The 18,179-nt window shown below is 51.5% G+C and overlaps 5 protein-coding genes across 5 annotated transcripts; all 5 read left to right on the forward strand.

The window, feature by feature from the left end:
- Positions 1–554: 554 nt before the first annotated feature.
- Positions 555–4,005, forward strand: CONPUDRAFT_62202 (uncharacterized protein; the record flags this gene model as incomplete). Its single annotated transcript, XM_007773631.1, has 15 exons — positions 555–602; positions 658–854; positions 923–1,031; positions 1,091–1,505; positions 1,563–1,672; positions 1,729–1,766; positions 1,815–1,955; positions 2,016–2,560; positions 2,612–2,853; positions 2,906–3,014; positions 3,071–3,193; positions 3,252–3,266; positions 3,317–3,539; positions 3,604–3,870; positions 3,936–4,005. The coding sequence occupies 15 exons, from the start codon at positions 555–557 to the stop codon at positions 4,003–4,005; spliced, it is 2,652 nt and encodes an 883-aa protein (XP_007771821.1).
- A 2,119-nt stretch (positions 4,006–6,124) lies between these two features.
- On the forward strand, positions 6,125–9,586 carry CONPUDRAFT_108985 (uncharacterized protein; the record flags this gene model as incomplete). The annotated part of the gene is made up of 15 exons (XM_007773912.1): positions 6,125–6,172; positions 6,226–6,422; positions 6,487–6,595; positions 6,656–7,067; positions 7,128–7,237; positions 7,295–7,332; positions 7,381–7,521; positions 7,583–8,133; positions 8,185–8,426; positions 8,487–8,595; positions 8,652–8,774; positions 8,835–8,849; positions 8,900–9,122; positions 9,185–9,451; positions 9,514–9,586. 15 exons carry the CDS (start codon positions 6,125–6,127, stop codon positions 9,581–9,583), a joined length of 2,655 nt encoding a protein of 884 aa, XP_007772102.1.
- A 766-nt stretch (positions 9,587–10,352) lies between these two features.
- On the forward strand, positions 10,353–11,811 carry CONPUDRAFT_62071 (P-loop containing nucleoside triphosphate hydrolase protein; the record flags this gene model as incomplete). The annotated part of the gene is made up of 5 exons (XM_007773620.1): positions 10,353–10,635; positions 10,709–10,947; positions 11,008–11,200; positions 11,261–11,382; positions 11,437–11,811. 5 exons carry the CDS (start codon positions 10,353–10,355, stop codon positions 11,809–11,811), a joined length of 1,212 nt encoding a protein of 403 aa, XP_007771810.1.
- An 810-nt stretch (positions 11,812–12,621) lies between these two features.
- On the forward strand, positions 12,622–14,847 carry CONPUDRAFT_128699 (uncharacterized protein). The gene is made up of 8 exons (XM_007773913.1): positions 12,622–12,926; positions 12,986–13,039; positions 13,098–13,190; positions 13,275–13,821; positions 13,884–14,119; positions 14,184–14,564; positions 14,626–14,674; positions 14,734–14,847. Exons 1-8 carry the CDS (start codon positions 12,853–12,855, stop codon positions 14,815–14,817), a joined length of 1,518 nt encoding a protein of 505 aa, XP_007772103.1. The 5' UTR covers positions 12,622–12,852; the 3' UTR covers positions 14,818–14,847.
- A 798-nt stretch (positions 14,848–15,645) lies between these two features.
- CONPUDRAFT_61870 (uncharacterized protein) lies at positions 15,646–16,322 on the forward strand (the record flags this gene model as incomplete). The annotated part of the gene is made up of 2 exons (XM_007773599.1): positions 15,646–15,830; positions 16,112–16,322. 2 exons carry the CDS (start codon positions 15,646–15,648, stop codon positions 16,320–16,322), a joined length of 396 nt encoding a protein of 131 aa, XP_007771789.1.
- Positions 16,323–18,179: the final 1,857 nt, after the last annotated feature.

Genomic DNA, 18,179 nt, shown 5'->3' on the forward strand with positions numbered 1-18,179 from the left:
CCGCCTGGCGCCCGCCGCACCCATAAAAATAGTCCCCAAACAGGAACCCGCTGATATGGTTCTAAACGTGCCAATATCTACCCGATTGTCGGTTATCCTCTCGAGGGCAATATTGTCATCCACGCGATATCTCCTACCTTGTCCCCTACGGACTTTGATATGCCCGGTTGTCTTTTACTCGCTCTAATCTTACTCGTCGAAGTCCGTCTAGGCACGTCGGATGACAGTACTTTGAAATTGCCACCCATCCCGATGGCTCTCTATTAGCTCACAGCAATACCGGTATTCCCTTCTGATCGCTCTGGTGGATGTGTCGTTTGTGTGTCATTCCAGGCACGACGCGTGCTCGATGTTCCTTGTTCTGTTCTTGAAGGGCGCCCCTAACCGTCACCATGCCCTGTGGAAGAGATGAAGCGCCTGTATAAAGCCGAGGCTGTGGAAAGGAATAAGAAGCAGAGGTCGCAGTGCTCATCCCTCGGATAGTTGCAGCTCGAGGTCCTGGGGCTAACTGCGAAGTTACTCTTCTCCCTAGCAGAAAAACTATGGCTACGGCGATGGACTACGATGCCTACGATGCTCTTCTTCACCACATCTTCAAGCAGGTAGGGTTTCCTACTGAATATAAGTAGACAACCGTACTCATGATAACGTCGTCAGACCCAGGGTGATGCTTGGTTCCGGCCAGAGGAGAACGTCACCTCTGGTGTCTGTCTCCGTGTCCAGCCAGGTCATTTTCGCCTCTTCCCGTACGAGGAGGAGCAGCTGGCTCCTTTTGAGGCAGCTGTTCGTAGCCTTAATCCCGTCGTGGCCGTTAAACTACGCAGTGCCGCCGTGCATGCTGCACTTGCAACGATGTAAGTAACTGCCATCGTCGTATATAGATAGACAGCCTGGCTCATATGAGGATCGTTTGGCGTCCCAGAACGGATAACGCAATTGCCCTATATGTCGACCATGATACCCGCATTCAGGTTCTTGACACCATGGGCGAACTGCCCAGAGCCGAAAAGGAACAGTGTGGCGCCTTCATAGTACGCCTTTCCCCATTCGTATACATATTCAGTGCTAAGAACGAAAACACCCCTGACAGAGGGATGAGCGTGTACTCGTATTGTGGTCCGACAACCTCGATAACATGATCCCACTCTGCCACGACTTTGAAGATAAGCTCATCAAGCTTGTCTGGAGATCGCGTGGCCTCGCGTCTGCTCCGTCCTCTACCCCTGCTACCTCGCAATTTCCTTCCAATCGTGCATCTGCAGAAAACCTCAACGCCGATGCGGAGAAGACCAAAGAATCCGAGGAAGTGATCCCAGTAACACAGAGGGAATTAGATAATCGCAAGAAGGAGAAGAAGTCCATGAGTTGGTGGATGCCGAGCTGGCGTCTATCGGGAGCGAGACCAGACCAGGAAGGCGGTGATCCTGAGAAAGCTGCTATCCGGCACAGGCGGGTAAGATTACTTGCCCCTGCGTACAACGGCTTTGGCGTTGCACTCTCTCTTTGTAAGTGTGAGATGAACGGTATCTGCGAAGTATGCCTAACGATGTTGATTTCACCAGTCTTCATCGGATGCGGTGTCAGCATGCTTCTTCAAGAAAGCCTCTTGGATGACGATTGGTCGCGTTTTGCTTTGCTCGCAACAGCGCCTTTTACATTTTGCGTTTCGCTGGTACGAGGACATGCATCCATTGTTGACTATGCCACCATTGATAGCTTTGCTCGTAGTTCTTTGCCTTGCAGATTGTTGGAAACCTTGGCATGATGTGAGATGCCGACCTTTATCTCGTCAAACACTGGCTGACTATAATCAGACTTGGGCCAATCGCTCAATACCACGAAAACTCGCGATACTATTCTGCCGTCAAGCCAGGACCCAACAAAGAGGTCGACTCGGCTCTTCCGCACATCAGCATTGAGCTTCCGGTGTACAAGGAAAGTCTCAAGGAAGTGATGTAAGCTAATTCGCGCCCCCTACCTCCACCCCTGCTAACGTTAGCCGTTCCCACGTCCAGCGCACCCTCTGTATACTCTATCAAGAAGGCAATGCAGACATATGCCCGCCAGGGCGGCACCTCCGCCATTTTCGTGCACGATGATGGATTACAGTTGCTCAGTCAAGCAGATCGTGCGGAGCGCATCTCATTCTACGCGGACCACAACATCGGCTGGGTCGCGCGTCCGCCGCACTCGGGTGCCCCGGACGGGTTCAAGCGCGCGGGGCGGTTCAAGAAGGCGTCGAACATGAACTATGGGCTTGCGCTCTCGCTCAAGCTCGAGAGACACCTCAAAGAACTCGAGGCTGCGGAGGCACGCGGTGAGCTCGAGGAGGGCGACGACGAGTGTCTTGAGGATCGGGCCATGAACATGGCTGTCGAGGATATGTTTGTAGAGAGTGGAAAGCGGTGGAGGCCGTGGGCGTGTAATGGAAAGTCGATCCGTGTTGGGGAGATCATCTTGCTTGTGGACTCGGACACGATCGTCCCCGAGGATTGTCTCCGCGATGCTGCGCGCGAGATGGCTGAGAGCCCCGAGGTTGGGATCATCCAGCACGAGTCAGGTAGGTGGTCTATCTTCGAACGTGTCGCTATGCCCTAACATCGGATTTCAGACGTCATGCAGGTCGCACACCACTACTTCGAGAATGGCATTGCGCATTTTACGCGGAGAATCAACAGGTGTATCTCGCTCGGCACCGCGAACGGAGAGGTTGCTCCTTTCGTGGGGCATAATGCGTTTCTCCGGTGGTCCGCTCTCCAGGACGCGGCTTTCATTGATGGGGACGACGGCAAATCGAAGATCTGGTCCGAGTCGAATGTATCAGAGGACTTTGACATGGCTCTTCGTCTTCAGGTGCCGTACTTTTGTCCATGGACTAGCATCAGCTTTCTGACATATTCTGTAGTTGAAAAACTATATCATTCGCTGGGCCACGTACTCTGATGGTGGATTCAAGGAGGGTGTTTCTCTGACAGTCGACGATGAACTGAATCGCTGGCAAAAATACTCGTATGGTAAGTTGGTAAAATTCACTTCTGTGCACTTGGGCTCACAACAGACAATCCGCTAGGCTGCAGCGAACTCATCTTCAACCCACTCATTGCTTGGTGGAGGCTTGGTCCTATCAACAAACAGCTTCGCGTCTTTGTGTGGTCAGACGCTCCGATCCATTACAAGTTCAGTATGATGGCATGTACGTGATCAGAGCTCTCCTTCGTTGAGAAGAGTCTACTGACATATTTGATCCACAGACATGTTCTCTTATTGTAAGAACTCTCCGTCATTTAAAAGTGACTGTACTAATTCTTCCCCCTAGATGGTATCTCCGCGTCAGCAGTCCTATCACTGCTTAACTACATCCTGCTCGGACTAGCAATATCAACAGATGGATACTATCTTCACAGCTTTGAGATCTTCCTAGCTATCTTGGTTGTCTTCCCTGGATCTGGGAATTTGGGTTACATTCTGCTCGAATACAGGCTAGGCTACCGCGGCCTCATGGCCTCGCTCATTGAGACTGCGACCTGGGTTCCATTCTTGTACGTCTTCCTATAACCTTGATGATCATTTACTATTTTACAACGTTGCTGACGCCCTTCCAAGCTTCTTCTTCTTCGGCGGCCTCAGCATCCACCTCACCACCGCCCTCCTCGCCCACCTATTCTCGTATAACATCACATGGGGAGCGACGAAGAAGGAGGTTGAGCGCTCCAACTTCTTCATCGAGGTGCCGCGTATCCTGAAGCGCTTCTGGCTCGCTTTCTTGCTGTGCTTTGCCACGTTCGCGCTCATCATCATCATGAGTCTGCCCTTCGTCGGGCCTGACTGGCAGATCTCGGGTGACTACTGGGCGGTCATTCTGCCCCTCACGTAAGATGCTTTCGCTGAGGCTGTGTGAGGGATATCCTACTGACAAAAATCTACGCTCTTCACAGGCTTGTTGCGGGTAGTCACATTCTCTTCCCGATTGTGCTTAACCCGTATTTGATGGTTTTTTCTTATTGATTCTTTTCCCTCCGTTCTACTGCTAGATTATGCATTTCATCATTATAACGACTGCTGTCGTTGATATCGATTAGATTTCCTTGGCTTAGATGGGGCTCCTTTAAAGGCGTAGTGGGTTGATAGATCTTTCTTGGGCACGATAATTTATTTCATAGGTATTACCTCAAGGAGTGTTTACAGCGTTGGAAATATATGACATCAATATAACTTAGAATTATGGGCTTGACGCACTAATCTAGTTTGCTACAGATAAGTGATAACTGTCTCACCTAAGATAACGCATCCGCGATTGGGTAACGCTCATGTCGTTTTCGATGGTAACCAATGACCCCGTATTGTGGCGTATATCCATACTGATTATGCGATGCTACAAAGCAGGACTCTCACTCATCATATAACACATATCAAGCATGAGTACAGCAAATACACCACCCGCCCGAGGAATTCAAACATGGGGAGCGCCCGCTCCCAATGGGCACGTCGATTGGCATGTGTTTTTTTATGCGGCCCTTAATTTGGATGAGAGTTCGATTTTAGAGTCAAGAGATTGGGTGCAGGGCAATCTTTCTCGGGAACAAAATTGTCAGGAGTGGGTAAAGTGTGTAAAAATAGAGACACAGCCCGGAGGTGCATATCTTCCGCTGGAGCGCCACTCTTCATTGCAAAGGGTTCACCTATCATTTTTGCTGGGAGGCCATTTGGTCAACCATTCGGGAATCATCAGACTCGACCGCAGGGCCGCATGGTCAACGGTTGTAAGCCGAGGGCTGCGTCTATGCAATATTGCTTGTACCAGAGCGTGGTGAGTGCGATTACTACTAACTTGGGAGTCTCAATTAATTGGGAGGCACACCAGCAGAAGTCCGTTGTGCCTGAGAGAAGCTTTATGAAAACAACAAGTAGTTGATAGAGTATGCCGACGCCGAATCGGCATTTCACCTTGGTTCTGGTTCCAACGGCTGGCAAATACGCCGTGACCTCGGTGTATTCGGACAGTGCTACCTCAAGCGCCCTAGTGAGCAGAATTTGGCTGTCAACACGATGCAGGACCTTATATTCCGCATGGACGAAGTGATTGATCATCGATGCGACGGCGTAGTAAAAACTGTTGATCAGCAAAAGCGCCAGGGAATTACGCTCACAGAAACTTGCTTGAACACTTGAGACTCGACGGAAAAGTCCGGTGCTAAAATAAACAAAAAAGGCAACCAAGTCGCACGCTTAACGAACTCGACCGCGCCTCAAACTCGCCCGCAAACTCAACCGCAAACTCCTTGCCGAGCGGGGCCTTTTTTAGAGTCTCGAGACTCGGAAGACCAGCGACTGACTGATGCAGCTTCTCAACAGGTCCTATCGACAGTGCATAAAATGGGCCGTCTCCTGCTTATCAGCTTTTGAACTCTACCTTGAAGGCCGCCAGTGCCTTCCGAGAAAGCTTCCGATTGGCTTCCGAGTCTGAGCGGAGCGCGTGCCATACGTTTCACAAGGGCCACCCTCTGTGCCTACCCAAACGCTCACATACGGTACCGTCAAGTCATTGTCATTACCTATGCACCATGTCAATGATCCCAGCAGGCTGGAAAGATACGTCCCAATCGACCTACTTGCCTAGGCTTGCCTTGCGCCTTCTACACTAGGCATCCACAAAAATAGCTCGGAACAGGAACCCGCTGATATGGCTCTCCAACGTGCCCATCTCAGACTTGGTTTTCGTGTGCTACCTTCGCGGTATTGTCTTGAGCGCGACATCTATCAATAATGATCTGCCCGATCATCCACTATTGGTCCTTCTTACTCACCGAGCTCCGTCTAGGCCCGTCGGAGGACAGCATGTTCGCGGGTTTCGTCCATCCCGATGGCACGCCTAGTTCTCAGCAATACCATCATCCGTTCTGATCCCTTGGGCGGAAATCAGATCCTAAGGGACGAGCACAAAGGGTGCCCCTATTCGTGAACATATTCATGCGAAAGAGTAAAAGCGTCTATCTAGAGCAACAGTGGCAGAAGGGATAAGAAGGAGAGATCGTGAGTACCTATTCCTTTGACACTCACAACTCGAGATTCCGGGACTTATTGTGAATCATCTCATCTCCCTGTCAGACACATCACGGCCATTGCCATGGACTATGATGCCTACGATGCTCTCCTTCACCACATCTTCAAACAGGTATGGCTTTCCTGATCGATGATAAGAGGCCGTACTTACGTTGACATCATCAGACCCAAGGAGATGCTTGGTTTAGGCCAGAGGAGAACGTCACCGCTGGTGTCTGCCTCCGCGTGCAGCCAGGTCATTTTCGCCTGTTCCCGTACGAGAAAGGGCAGCTAGCTTCCTTCGAGGCGGCTGTTCGTAGTCTCAATCCCGTCGTGGCCGTGAAGCTACGAAGTGCCGCCGTGCACGCTGCGTTCGCAACGATGTAGGTGCTTGTTATCCTATGCTGATCAACGTCAAGGCTAACCTAGGATCATTTGACGTCCCAGAACGGATAATGCGTATGCCCTATATGTCGATCATGATACTCGCATTCAGGTCCTTGACACCATGGGCGAACTGCCCAGAGCGGAAAAGGAACAATGTGGCGCCTTCATTGTACGTATTTACCCCATTCGTATCCAGGGTCAAGCTCAGAACGAGAATCGACCCTAACAGAGAGATGAACGGGTTCTCGTATTATGGTCCGACAACCTCGACAACATCATCCCTCTATGCCGTGATTTCGACGATAAACTCATCAAGCTTGTCTGGAGATTGCGTGGTTTCAACACTCTTCCCTCCTCTACGCTTGCCTCGGTGATCCCTTCCAATCCTCAATCCTCAGAGAACCTCAGCAGCGATATGGAGAAGATCAATGACTCCGTGGAAGTGATCCCAGTCACGCAGAGAGAACTCGACAACCGAAATAAGGAGAAGACATCCTTTAAGTGGTGGGTCCCGAGCTGGCGCCTGTCGGCAGCGAGACCGGACCAGGAGGGTGGTGATCCCGAAAAGGCTGCTACTAGTCACCGGCGTGTGAGGCTGCTCGCGCCTGCATACAACGGCTTTGGTGTAGCGCTCTCTTTGTGTGAGTGGAAAGCATGCGATACTCCGTGAAGTATGCATCTGACGGCATTGACACGACAAGTCTTCATTGGATGCGGTGTCAGCATGCTTCTTCAGGAGAGCATGTTAGACGAGAACTGGTCGCGCTTTGGGCTGCTAGCAACGGCGCCTTTCACTTTTTGTGTTTCTCTGGTTAGCGTAACTTTGGTCTCTTATTGAGTATGCCGCCGCTGACAACCTCGATTGTAGTTCTTTGCACTGCAGATTGTTGGAAACCTTGGCATGATGTAAGGTGCAAACTTTTACCTCATCCTAATTTTACTAACTTTGATCAGACTTGGACCGATCGCTCAGTACCACGAAAACTCGCGATACTACTCTGCAGTCAAGCCAGCGCCCAACAAGGAGGTCGATTCGGCTCTGCCGCATATCAGTATTGAACTCCCGGTGTACAAGGAAAGCCTCAAGGAAGTAATGTAAGCTGAGATGGTCCTTGCCTCTGTATCTGCCTTTGATAACACCAGCCATCCCGCCCAGTGCACCCTCTGTATACTCTATCAAGAAAGCTATGCAGACGTACGCCCGCCAGGGCGGCACCTCCGCCATCTTCGTACACGATGACGGCCTCCAGCTCATGAGCGAGGAAGAACGCGCGGAGCGCATCTCGTTCTACGCGGACCACAATATCGGGTGGGTCGCGCGTCCGCCACACTCTGGTGCGCCAGATGGGTTCAAGCGCGCGGGGCGGTTTAAGAAAGCATCGAACATGAACTACGGGCTTGCGCTTTCTCTTAAGCTCGAGAGGCATCTCAAGGAGATCGAGGCTGCGGAGGCTCGTGGTGAGCTCGAGGAGGGCGATGGAGATGGCGAGGGTCTCGAAGACCGGGCGATGAACATGGCCGTTGAGGAGATGTTCGACGAGAGCGGGAGAAGGTGGAGGCCTTGGGTGTGCAACGCCAAGAGCATCCGTGTTGGAGAGATCATCTTGCTCGTGGACTCTGATACGATCGTACCCGAGGACTGTCTCCGCGATGCTGCGCGCGAGATGGCTGAGAGCCCCGAGGTTGGGATCATCCAACATGAGTCTGGTAGGTGGTCTATCTTCGGACGTGTCATCATGTCCTAACTTTGGATTTCAGACGTCATGCAGGTCGCACACCACTACTTCGAGAATGGCATTGCGCATTTTACGCGGAGAATCAATAGGTGCATCTCGCTCGGCACCGCGAACGGAGAGGTTGCGCCTTTCGTGGGTCACAACGCGTTCCTCCGGTGGTCTGCTCTCCAGGATGCGGCTTTCATCGATGCGGACGATGGTAAATCGAAGATCTGGTCCGAGTCGAATGTGTCGGAAGATTTCGACATGGCTCTCCGCCTGCAGGTGACTTTCTGTTGTGCATGTCTTGTTAGCAATGTCCCTCTGACATGTATCGGTTTCTAGCTGAAGCACTACATCATTCGTTGGGCTACCTACTCCGAAGGTAGTTTCAAGGAGGGTGTTTCCCTGACGGTTGACGACGAGCTCAATCGCTGGCAAAAATATTCCTATGGTAAGCTAGCAATTAGTTCGTCTTTCACTCGAGCTCATGATGCCCAACCCGCTTAGGCTGCAGCGAGCTCATCTTCAACCCTCTTATATCTTGGTGGAAGCTTGGTCCGATCAACAAGCAACTCCACATCTTTGTGTGGTCCGATGCTCCGATCCATTACAAGTTCAGTATGATGGCATGTACGTGATTGGTGCTTCATTTACTCGAAAATTCCGTTGACAGTCATTGTCTGCATGCAGATATGTTTTCCTACTGTAAGGACCTTCTATCAGTCAGACGTGGTCGTGCTAACTCTTCTCGTCAGACGGTATCTCGGCGTCGGCCATCCTTTCGCTGCTCAACTACGTCTTGCTCGGATTGGCGCTGCCGACCGATGGCTATTATCTCCACAGCTTCGAAATCTTCCTGGCCATCATGGTCGTCTTCCCTGGCTCCGGGAACGTGGGGTACATCCTGCTCGAGTATCGTCTCGGCTACCGCGGCCTTATCCCCTCCATCATCGAAACCGTGACATGGATTCCATTCTTGTACGTCTACTCACTTGTCTTTACCTTCGCTTACTTGAACATACTGCTGATGTAAACCCAAGCTTCTTCTTCTTTGGCGGTCTCAGTATCCACCTCACCACCGCCCTCCTCGCCCACCTATTCTCGTACAACATCACCTGGGGAGCGACGAAGAAGGAGGTCGAGCGCTCCAACTTCTTCATCGAGGTGCCGCGCATCCTGAAGCGCTTCTGGCTCGCATTCTTGCTGTGCTTCGCCACATTCGCACTCATCATCGTCATGAGTCTGCCCTTTGTCGGGCCCGACTACCAGATCCCGGGCGACTATTGGGCTGTCATCCTACCTCTCACGTGAGATTATCTCGCTGTGATCATTCAATGAACGTCCAGCTGACAAACCCCTCTCTCGACAGGCTGGTTGCGGGTAGTCATATTCTCTTCCCGATCGTGCTCAACCCGTATTTGATGGTGTTTTCGTACTGATTCCCAAGGATCTTTTTTCTTCGAGGTACTTTATATTACGCATTTATGTTTTTAATACGTGTTGTGGTCGGACTTCTCTCGTCATAGATTGGGCTTTTCGACGTAGTTTACTGATATTTCTTTCTTGGTGCAAAGGCTGAAACAATAATTTACATGTAGAGTACTGCGAGGCCGTCGTTACGCAGCGTTGGCATGACATGGTCCTGTTCAATATCAATTCAAATGTCTTTTTCTATGTGGGCGATCCGTTAATTAGAAAACAACTCGGAGGAGACCAATAGGCATGTAGAACTCGGCGTTTATTCGGAAGCTTTGAGTGTATGTGTGGCTGTGCCGAAAAGAGCAGATTGATCTCGGGGACCGCCAAGATTTGTCCTCCTTCTATCGTCCCTTTTCAACGTTTCCACCTTCAACGTTTCAATTATGGCAAGGAACAGTCAGTCTCTACTCTAATAAAATAAAATATTGATAGGATTACTAACACTCGTCGCCCAGAATCGCATAAGAATGCCCTTCCCGTAAAATGCAGTGAGACCGCTTTCCTAGCTCTGCGGCAGACAGCCATGTTCTGAGCCCCGCTTGATAGAACTCAAGAAGGACCCGGGCGTACCCAAGTTGCCTGATCTTAAGCACAAGAATGCCGAGAAGCAGAAGGTGCACTCGGTAAGATCGTTGGCCCAGGTTTCGCCTCACGGCAAACGCTAACTAGAACTCCCCGGCTCACCACACCAAGGCGAACGAATCCCGCCGGTCCAATCCCGACGCTAATATGGCCGCGGAACCGACGTTGGCCTCGCTAGCTGCTCTGGCGTCCACGTCCGCCGCGCTTGGGGAGGACGCGTGGGCGGACCCGTCGTCTTCGCTGCGGACCAAGGAGCAGGTCAGGAGGCATTACGTGCGTCAGCTGCACAAGGTCATCGACGAGAGCGATATTGTCGTGCTCGTGCTCGATGCGCGCGATCCGGATGGGTGCCGGAGCCGGTTGGTCGAGGAGGAGGTGAGGAGGAAGGAGAGTGAGGGGAAGAGGTTGGTGTTTGTGTTGAATAAGATTGGTGCGTCTTTTGTTGCGTTGCTGCTCGCGTTTGTGGTGGGGTGCCGTCGGGACGTTGATGTTGGTGATGTCAGATCTCGTTCCACGGGACAACGCGGAGCAGTGGCTAAGGCATCTGAGGCATTCGGCGCCGACGCTGCCGTTCCGCTCGGCGACGTCGAATCAGCGGTCGAATTTGTCGTCGACGACGGCGCCGGCGCTGCTGAGGCTGCTCAAGGCTTACAAGCCGTCGGCGAAGAGCGTGACGGTCGGTATCGTCGGATTCCCCAATGTCGGGAAGAGCAGTCTGATCAACTCTCTCAAAAGGTCTAAGGTGAGCGCACACGTTGGACATGGCTGCGCATATACTTATGTGCTAATGGGTTTGATTAAGGTCTGCAGCGTTGCAGCTCAGCCAGGACACACCAAGGACTTGCAGTCCATTCAACTCGAACGCGGTATTCGTATCATTGACTCGCCAGGAGTCGTTTTCGACGATGACACCGACACGAAGAGCGCTCAGAAGACTAGTATTCTTCTCAGGAACGTGGTCAAGGTTGAGGATGTCGACGATCCTATCGCCGTTGGTGAGTTGACGCTCATCTCGAGTTCTCCTCTTCAGCTTCTCATTTCATTCGTCCGCTTAGTGGAGGAGATTCTCGCACGAACGGCGGAGGAAACGGTACAGAAGATATACAACGTCCCGCAGTTCTCCTCTACGATCGAGTTTCTGACTATGCTGGCGCTGAGTAGCGGACGACTGCTCAAGGTACGCAGACAGTCTCGCTCTGTGGTCTTAGCGTCACGCTCACAACATTTTAAGGGCGGAACTCCAGATGTCCTGGCAGCGGCCCGGCACGTCCTGATGGACTGGAACCACCAAAAGATTCCATACATGAGCACACCGCCCGTCGTGCACCCGTCGTTGGTGCCGGCGACCATGGCAGGATCTGAGACCGTCGCTCCGGGAGCGGAAGCCACGGGCCAAGCGCAGATCCTCAACGAGCTGTCGAAGCCGTTCGAACTCGCGGGTTTTTTCGGTGCTGCGGACGCTGGGGCGTTTGGCGGGGACGCTGCGGATCAGGAGATGGAGGAGGACGGGGGGTTTGTGCCGGACCAGGAGGAGCAGATGGCGGAGGATGTCGTTGATGATGGGTTAGTTCTCCCCGAGGATTCTACGTTTGAGGAGTCTGACTGAACGTGGTGCCATCTTCCAATTCAGCACCCGGATATCGCACATCAAACTGGACGGCGACCCCGAGCCCTCCGTCCCGCGCAAACGCGCGCGCTCGCCGACGGTATCGTCTGTCGCGGGCTTCTCCGTGATGGACAGCGCTGCGGTGCTCGAGGCGCAGAACCCTGGTGTGGGCCGGATGCCGAAGCGGTTCCGGAAGGCGAAGGATCTGTCGGCATACGAGGCGGCGGCGGCGGCGGCGCAGGGCGGGTCGTTGAATAGGCGGTCGTTGAAGAAGGATGCGAAGAAGGCGCGGAGGGCGGCGACGAGGGCGATGCGTGGTGAGGGTGGTGGTGGGGTGGGGGTAGGGTTGGGAGGGATGGAGGTGGAGGAGTTGAATAGTACGTTTATGGTTGGGGTGGAGTGAGATGTGAGTACGGGTTTGTGTCGATATTATTTGGATCCACATTATCGACGATGTCTGCGGGTTCATGAATGACCCCCTACCCATTTCTTCCTCTACATCGCCAGAGCCAATGGCAGGAAAGGAAATGACGCTTTGACAGATGCTTGAACTATCCGATTCCTCAGTTTATAGTCGCGAAGATCGGAGCATCGTTTGATTCTTCGCAGACTGTGTATATGTACACTTTGGCTCGTCGAATACTTGATAGGGGCTAACCGGATCCGGAGACGCGTGCGAATATCTCAGAACAAGAAGTCGACAGAGCGACATCGCTGCGCGACCGACGCCGCCTTCATTCATGCCATCAAGCAGGCTATAAACCATGCAATACTCCTTAGGGGTAGCCTCGCTGCCTGGTTGGTCTTATACTAGTCATTCCGAGTCGGTTCCGGGACCGTTTGCGCAACTCTCCCGTTCACTACGGGCACCAAGTGCTTCGCCGGTGTGCTATATAACAGCTGCTCTAGTGTCCGTGTCTGGCACCCATTCCAAACACCACAACTGGGTTATAGGTCTTCCATTCCTTGGGTATCGGCTGTCTTGCGTCCATCGAAATTATCGCAAACTCCTCTTCTTCACTCGGAACTAAGTGCTCAAGGATGCCTCACCCACTTGCTGATGGCGAGCCCCAGTGGACGCAGGGGGAAATCGACGGGCGGACGTGCTGGAGTAGGTGAGTTTGAAGTGTTGCAGATGGTGACACGTGTTTGCTAATCGGAGGTTTCATGTCAGGGACTTCATTGGCGCGGAGAAGGTTGTCGATATTGGTCGGACACATGGCGATGGGTTCGTCTCGGCGTTTCTTTCGTGGCCTTGCTTCTTCTCTGATTGGATATCACCGTAGATACGTCAATGGATGCATTGGTGTATCGTTCAAGACGCCGTTGTCACAGGACGTTGTGAAAACCCGTGTGCGGGAGGCAATCAAGAAAGCGAGGTCAGTCTCTGTCTTTCTCCACCATGGGGTTTAAGCTCCTTGATCGTCACATACATCGACATGTTCTCACTCTGACTTGCCCAGATGGATCATACCCGTGCTCGCATCGTGCGTCATCCCCTACCCCGACAACGCATGGACCAAGAACTGGCGATACTACCCCTTCTCCGAGCCAGGCGTCGAGACACCCGACGCGGCCATCGACGCCTGGGCGGACGGCAACATCGAGATCCGCACGGGCCCCAGCTTCTCGACGCATGATTTCATCAGGGAGATGGACAACCGCCCGCTGCCGTACACGTTCACGCACGCGGACGGTACGCCGGGGGAGTCGCTCGTGCGGTTCTACCTTGCTGTGCCTGATGATCGGGACGGGGAGTACTCGATTGTTATGCACGGCGCGCATGTGATAATGGACGGGCCGCCGACGCTGCGGCTGATTAACTTTGTGCTGCAGTACGTTGTGGACCCTGTGAAGCACGATGAGGAGTATGTGGTTGGGAGTTGGGGTAATGAGTGGCGCAATTTGCCGGTGGGGCCAATGACGGCGACGGGTGGGGCGAGGGACGATTGGGATACGGAGGGGGTTAAGCTGAAGGAGAAGATTGCTGGGTTGTATGCTGGGTCTGAGGTACGTCTTGTCGTTTCGTCGTTGGTTTTATCGTGAGATGCTTATTGTTGAATATTTTAAAGCCCCCGCTCACGATCACGCCGCCCCGGGAGAAGGTAGCAAGGGTGGGTGACATGCAGCGACCACAGCAGACGATTGATGAAGTGTCGACGCGCGAGATGCTAAGGCAGCTGAAGGAGGCCGGGTTCACGTTCACGCATCTCGTGGATGCTGCTACGGCGCTGACGATCGTCAAGTTCGCGAAGGAGACCTCAGGCGCGATAATCACGGATGAGTCGAACGTCATCGTGAGCCCGCCGTACGTCGTCATCATCGGTATCTCCATACACAGAATTCCTTACATGTTTTTTGTGTGTGGATAGAATCGGCCAAGACCGCTACCGTCTCCCGCAGTACAACACCATCTCCCAGATCGCGACGGGGCTCATCATGGGCCCCGCAATCAAGATGTACGTCGTGCGGGATATGCAAGGGCAGCCGACGCAACGCGAGCAGCTGCTGCACATGATGGCGCGCATCAAGGCGCAGTACGCGCTGTTCACGGCGAACAAAAACCTGCCGCACCTCGCTGCGGCGGACAAGGTTGAGGAGACGGATGTGGTGGCTGCGATGGAGGGGATTCGTGCGGGGTTGGGCGCGGGGCCGACGAATTTGGGGAGGATTGAGGGTGTGGTGAGGACGGATCCGGGGGTGCTGAGGGTGACGGCGTTTTGTGTGGGGCATCGGTGTATTGGGAGGCAGCTGTGAGTTTTGTTGTTGCTGTTTGAGAATTCTGAGGAGCGGGGCTGATGGGGTTGGGTGCAGGTATTATCATGTGTGGACTGTCGGGTCGGTGTTGACTTTGCAGGTTCAGGTGAGTTTTGGGTGTGCCTTGTGGGGGGTTATGTGGTGACTGATGATCTTGCGACGTAGACGACGGACGCGTGGGACGAGCCGTTTCTCCAGCGGTTGACGAACGAGATTAGGGAGACTATGCTCTCGTTTATCGCGCAGTAGCCTTGGGGGTAGTTGCAGCTGTACTTATTCAAGTGGATGGTTGTACAGGCTTTCAGTGTGTGCTTTCTTTGATGTCTTTTATCCATCCAGTTGCGACTCTACGAGTCGCAAGTTGACGATAAGCCTTATTTGAATCGTATCGAGCTGTGGGGAACGTATGATTATCTTCCGCTACCTTGGCGCTTCGAGCTAAAGCACCCCTTGAAATTTTGCTCGTTCATGCGTCTATCGATTTGTCGAAGGTTCTCTGATCGCTCGTTTCTCATTGGCATCGCTCACACATGTGAATAGGTTACCGCGGACGTTTTGAACTTGGAAGTAGCGTCTGGAATAGCTCGTCTCAACGTTGTCCTACAGCGTCCATCTGACTGCGTGACACGAGGCTATGCTTAACGGGCATCAGAAAGTGACTTTTCTGATATCAGAACTCTGATTCCTTCTCACTGTATTATATGCTATATGCACATTTTACTCGCTCTTCAGACCGAAATTGAAAGAGATAGAAATCCCAGTCTGTAAACATCAGTGTTTCATTGATCACCGGTGAGTCATGGACAACTTCTCTGTCGTCACGTACAAGTTCTTCAAAGTCAGTGACAGTGATCTGGCTTTGTGCACAGTTTCAGATTGTGAGACGACGGAGTCAATTAACTGCTGATTTACACAGCTAGATATAACACGGGGAGTGGTGTGCGTGAACTGCCCTTGATTTCTTCCCTTTCTTCGTCCCAGCGCTCACCGTCTTTGGAGCCGTCTTCGAGTATTCATCTCTACATCCAAAGTATAGTATCCCTCAGAAACCAAGCAATCGCGCTCAGCTATACCAGCATGTCGACTCCACAACAAAATCAGGACATTACAAAAATTCGCGAGACGTGCCCTGTTTTCCGCGTTTTGATCATAGGCAGGGCCAACGCGGGGAAGACCACGATTTTACAGAAGGTCTGTAACGTCGACCCGAATACCGATCCCATCGTGCACGATGCGCATGGTCGCAAGGTAAGCCCTCCCACGTCTTTCAGCTATTGAACAGCTGGATCCAACTACGCGAATATCGCACAGATTGAGGATACACCTTTGGATGATACTACGTCGAAGGGACTGCGAGTACGGTTTCGATGCTGATTCTCATTCTAACACTAAATCATCATTGTGTTCCTTGTCGCAACTGCTACAGAGTAAAACAAGTAAACTGCTCGCAAAACTCAAGACAGGCTTGCCCCGGAAAAATGTCTATGAGGAAAATGACATACTTCGACCATCAACGCAGGTGTGTCACTCTTAGCATTGAAAGCGGCAATGACACTGACGGATCTCTCCATTACTGCCAGCGCGGTCAGCACGACATAAAGTACCAAATCATGTATCCTGGCAGCCACTTCATATTCCATGACTCCCGAGGTATCGAGGCCGGCAGCGCTGACGAGCTCAGGATTATTCGCGACTTTCTGCGCGAGCGTGAATCGCAGACGTTGCTTGAAAACCAACTGCATGCAATTTGGTAATCATTTCTTACAGTATCTTACATTGTGTGAGCACAGTGGTGTTTACTCGCTCAACAGGTTTTGTGTCCCCATGGATAATCGGCGCTCTCTTGCTGCCAAGGAACTCGCGTTTTTTCGATGAGACCGCAGGAAAGGGTGCGAGTCCTACTTCTTGCCCGGCCCTTGCCCTGCTGACGTCTGGCTAGTCCACATTGTGGTTATTGTCACCAAGTACGATGCACTGCTGGACAGAGTGCAAAATGATCTATGGCTTGATCGTGGTACCAGCTTCGACGACTTGCTCAACAGCTCGGTGGATGCTGGTGCTAAAGCCGAAGAGATCTACAGAGAACACTACTATAACTGGATAATGAGCACGGCTCACCCTCCCAAGCAAGTTGTCCGGCTTCAGGGTGAGCATTCCACTACTTAATCAATTATTAGCTGCTGGGTCTCTTCTGATAGACATGCATCACCCAGAGGCTATGTGCCATGAGCTGTCAGCGAGAACTGCTGAAGCAATTGACGATGTATCCTTGCAACAGGTGTTTGTCTCTGTGCAGCAGAATAATCTGGAGCTTTGTGTGCACCAGGCTATCAAGTAGGTTCATAACCAATGAAATTGTGGCATGCACTGACTTGAAACACTGTAGAACTTCAATTTACCAGTCGGCTGTGAATAAGCAGTCAATTGTGATGACAGTTTGGAACATATGGTTGTGCTTTCCCCATGGTTGGGTATGACTCAGGCTGAGTCAAACATTTGTTTCACTCATTGTGTTCCTTTTTCAGAAAGATATTAAAGTAAGTGTTGTCTAGCTGCTGGGTGGCACAGATGCATATAATGGAGTGGCTGACACTGCATGGATGGCAGTGGGATGAGGTATGCTCTGAGATCTAACTGGATACCAAGTTTTAATTCATTATCAGCCACAAACTGTGAGTGCCACCCATTTCATGATATACCCACTAGACCCCTCTAACCTATTCATGGGAGAAATAGTGGATAAACCAGATACAAACATATGTAAGAGGTACTCATATTATAATGCTGTTGCATACTCATTCATGCTCTTCTCATTTATTAGGGAGTGAGCATTTAGTGATTTATCTTATTTCTTGCTCCTGCTCACCAGCACCTCTTATCTGCAAGGGGGTAAGTGCTTGAAGTCTGCCCTGCTTCTTGCTCACATTCACCTGCATATGTCACTTGCAAGGAGGTGAGCATTTGTAGCCCACTCTGCAATTATCTCATGCTTAGTTGGCAACTCTCATTTAAAAGCCGGTAAGTACTTATAGTCCATCCCCTGCTTGCTCATGCTTATGTGACACTTTTTCTTTACAAGCCTGTGAGTTATAATCTTGTATTTCTATTTTACTCATGCTGATTTATTATCTCTTGCTTATAGGTGGGTGAGTGCTACTGGTTAATCCTCCTCTTTGCTCATGTTGACCTGAAACATCTTGTCTACAAGGTGGTAAGTGGCTATTCATTATGTCCCTTACTCATGCTAACTTAACACCTCTTGTCTACAAGTTGGTGAGTGTATGTAGTGCAGTTCATTTCCCCTAATTCTCACCTAGCACTTATCATTCTCAAGTGGGTAAGTAACTGTAGTCCATCATGCTTCTTGCTCATCCTCATCTGACATATTCTACATGCAAGCCTGTAAGTGAACATAGTCTACTCTGCATTTGCTGATGCTGATGCAAGAGCTCTTATTCATAAAGCCAGTGAGTATTTGTAGTCCATCCTACACCTTGTTTATGCTGACCCACTTTCTGCCTTCAAGATGGTGAGTACTGCTAAGCTGTCTAAAACCTTTCATATTCTAATCTAATCCTATTTCTCAAGACTGTGAGTTTTGTTTATTTCAT

The sequence above is a fragment of the Coniophora puteana genome, assembly GCF_000271625.1.
Source record: "Coniophora puteana RWD-64-598 SS2 unplaced genomic scaffold CONPUscaffold_11, whole genome shotgun sequence".
Classification (NCBI taxonomy): domain Eukaryota; kingdom Fungi; phylum Basidiomycota; class Agaricomycetes; order Boletales; family Coniophoraceae; genus Coniophora; species Coniophora puteana.

What these genes read in the sequence shown, in the direction of transcription:
- CONPUDRAFT_128699 (XM_007773913.1), top strand. Translation starts at nt 12,853, where the DNA reads ATGCCTCACCCACTTGCTGATGGCGAGCCCCAGTGGACGCAGGGGGAA. An exon ending in GAGGCAATCAAGAAAGCGAG is followed by an intron (nt 13,191 to 13,274) that starts GTCAGTCTCTGT and finishes TGACTTGCCCAG; the next exon opens with ATGGATCATACCCGTGCTCG. An exon ending in CGGTGTATTGGGAGGCAGCT is followed by an intron (nt 14,565 to 14,625) that starts GTGAGTTTTGTT and finishes GGTTGGGTGCAG; the next exon opens with GTATTATCATGTGTGGACTG.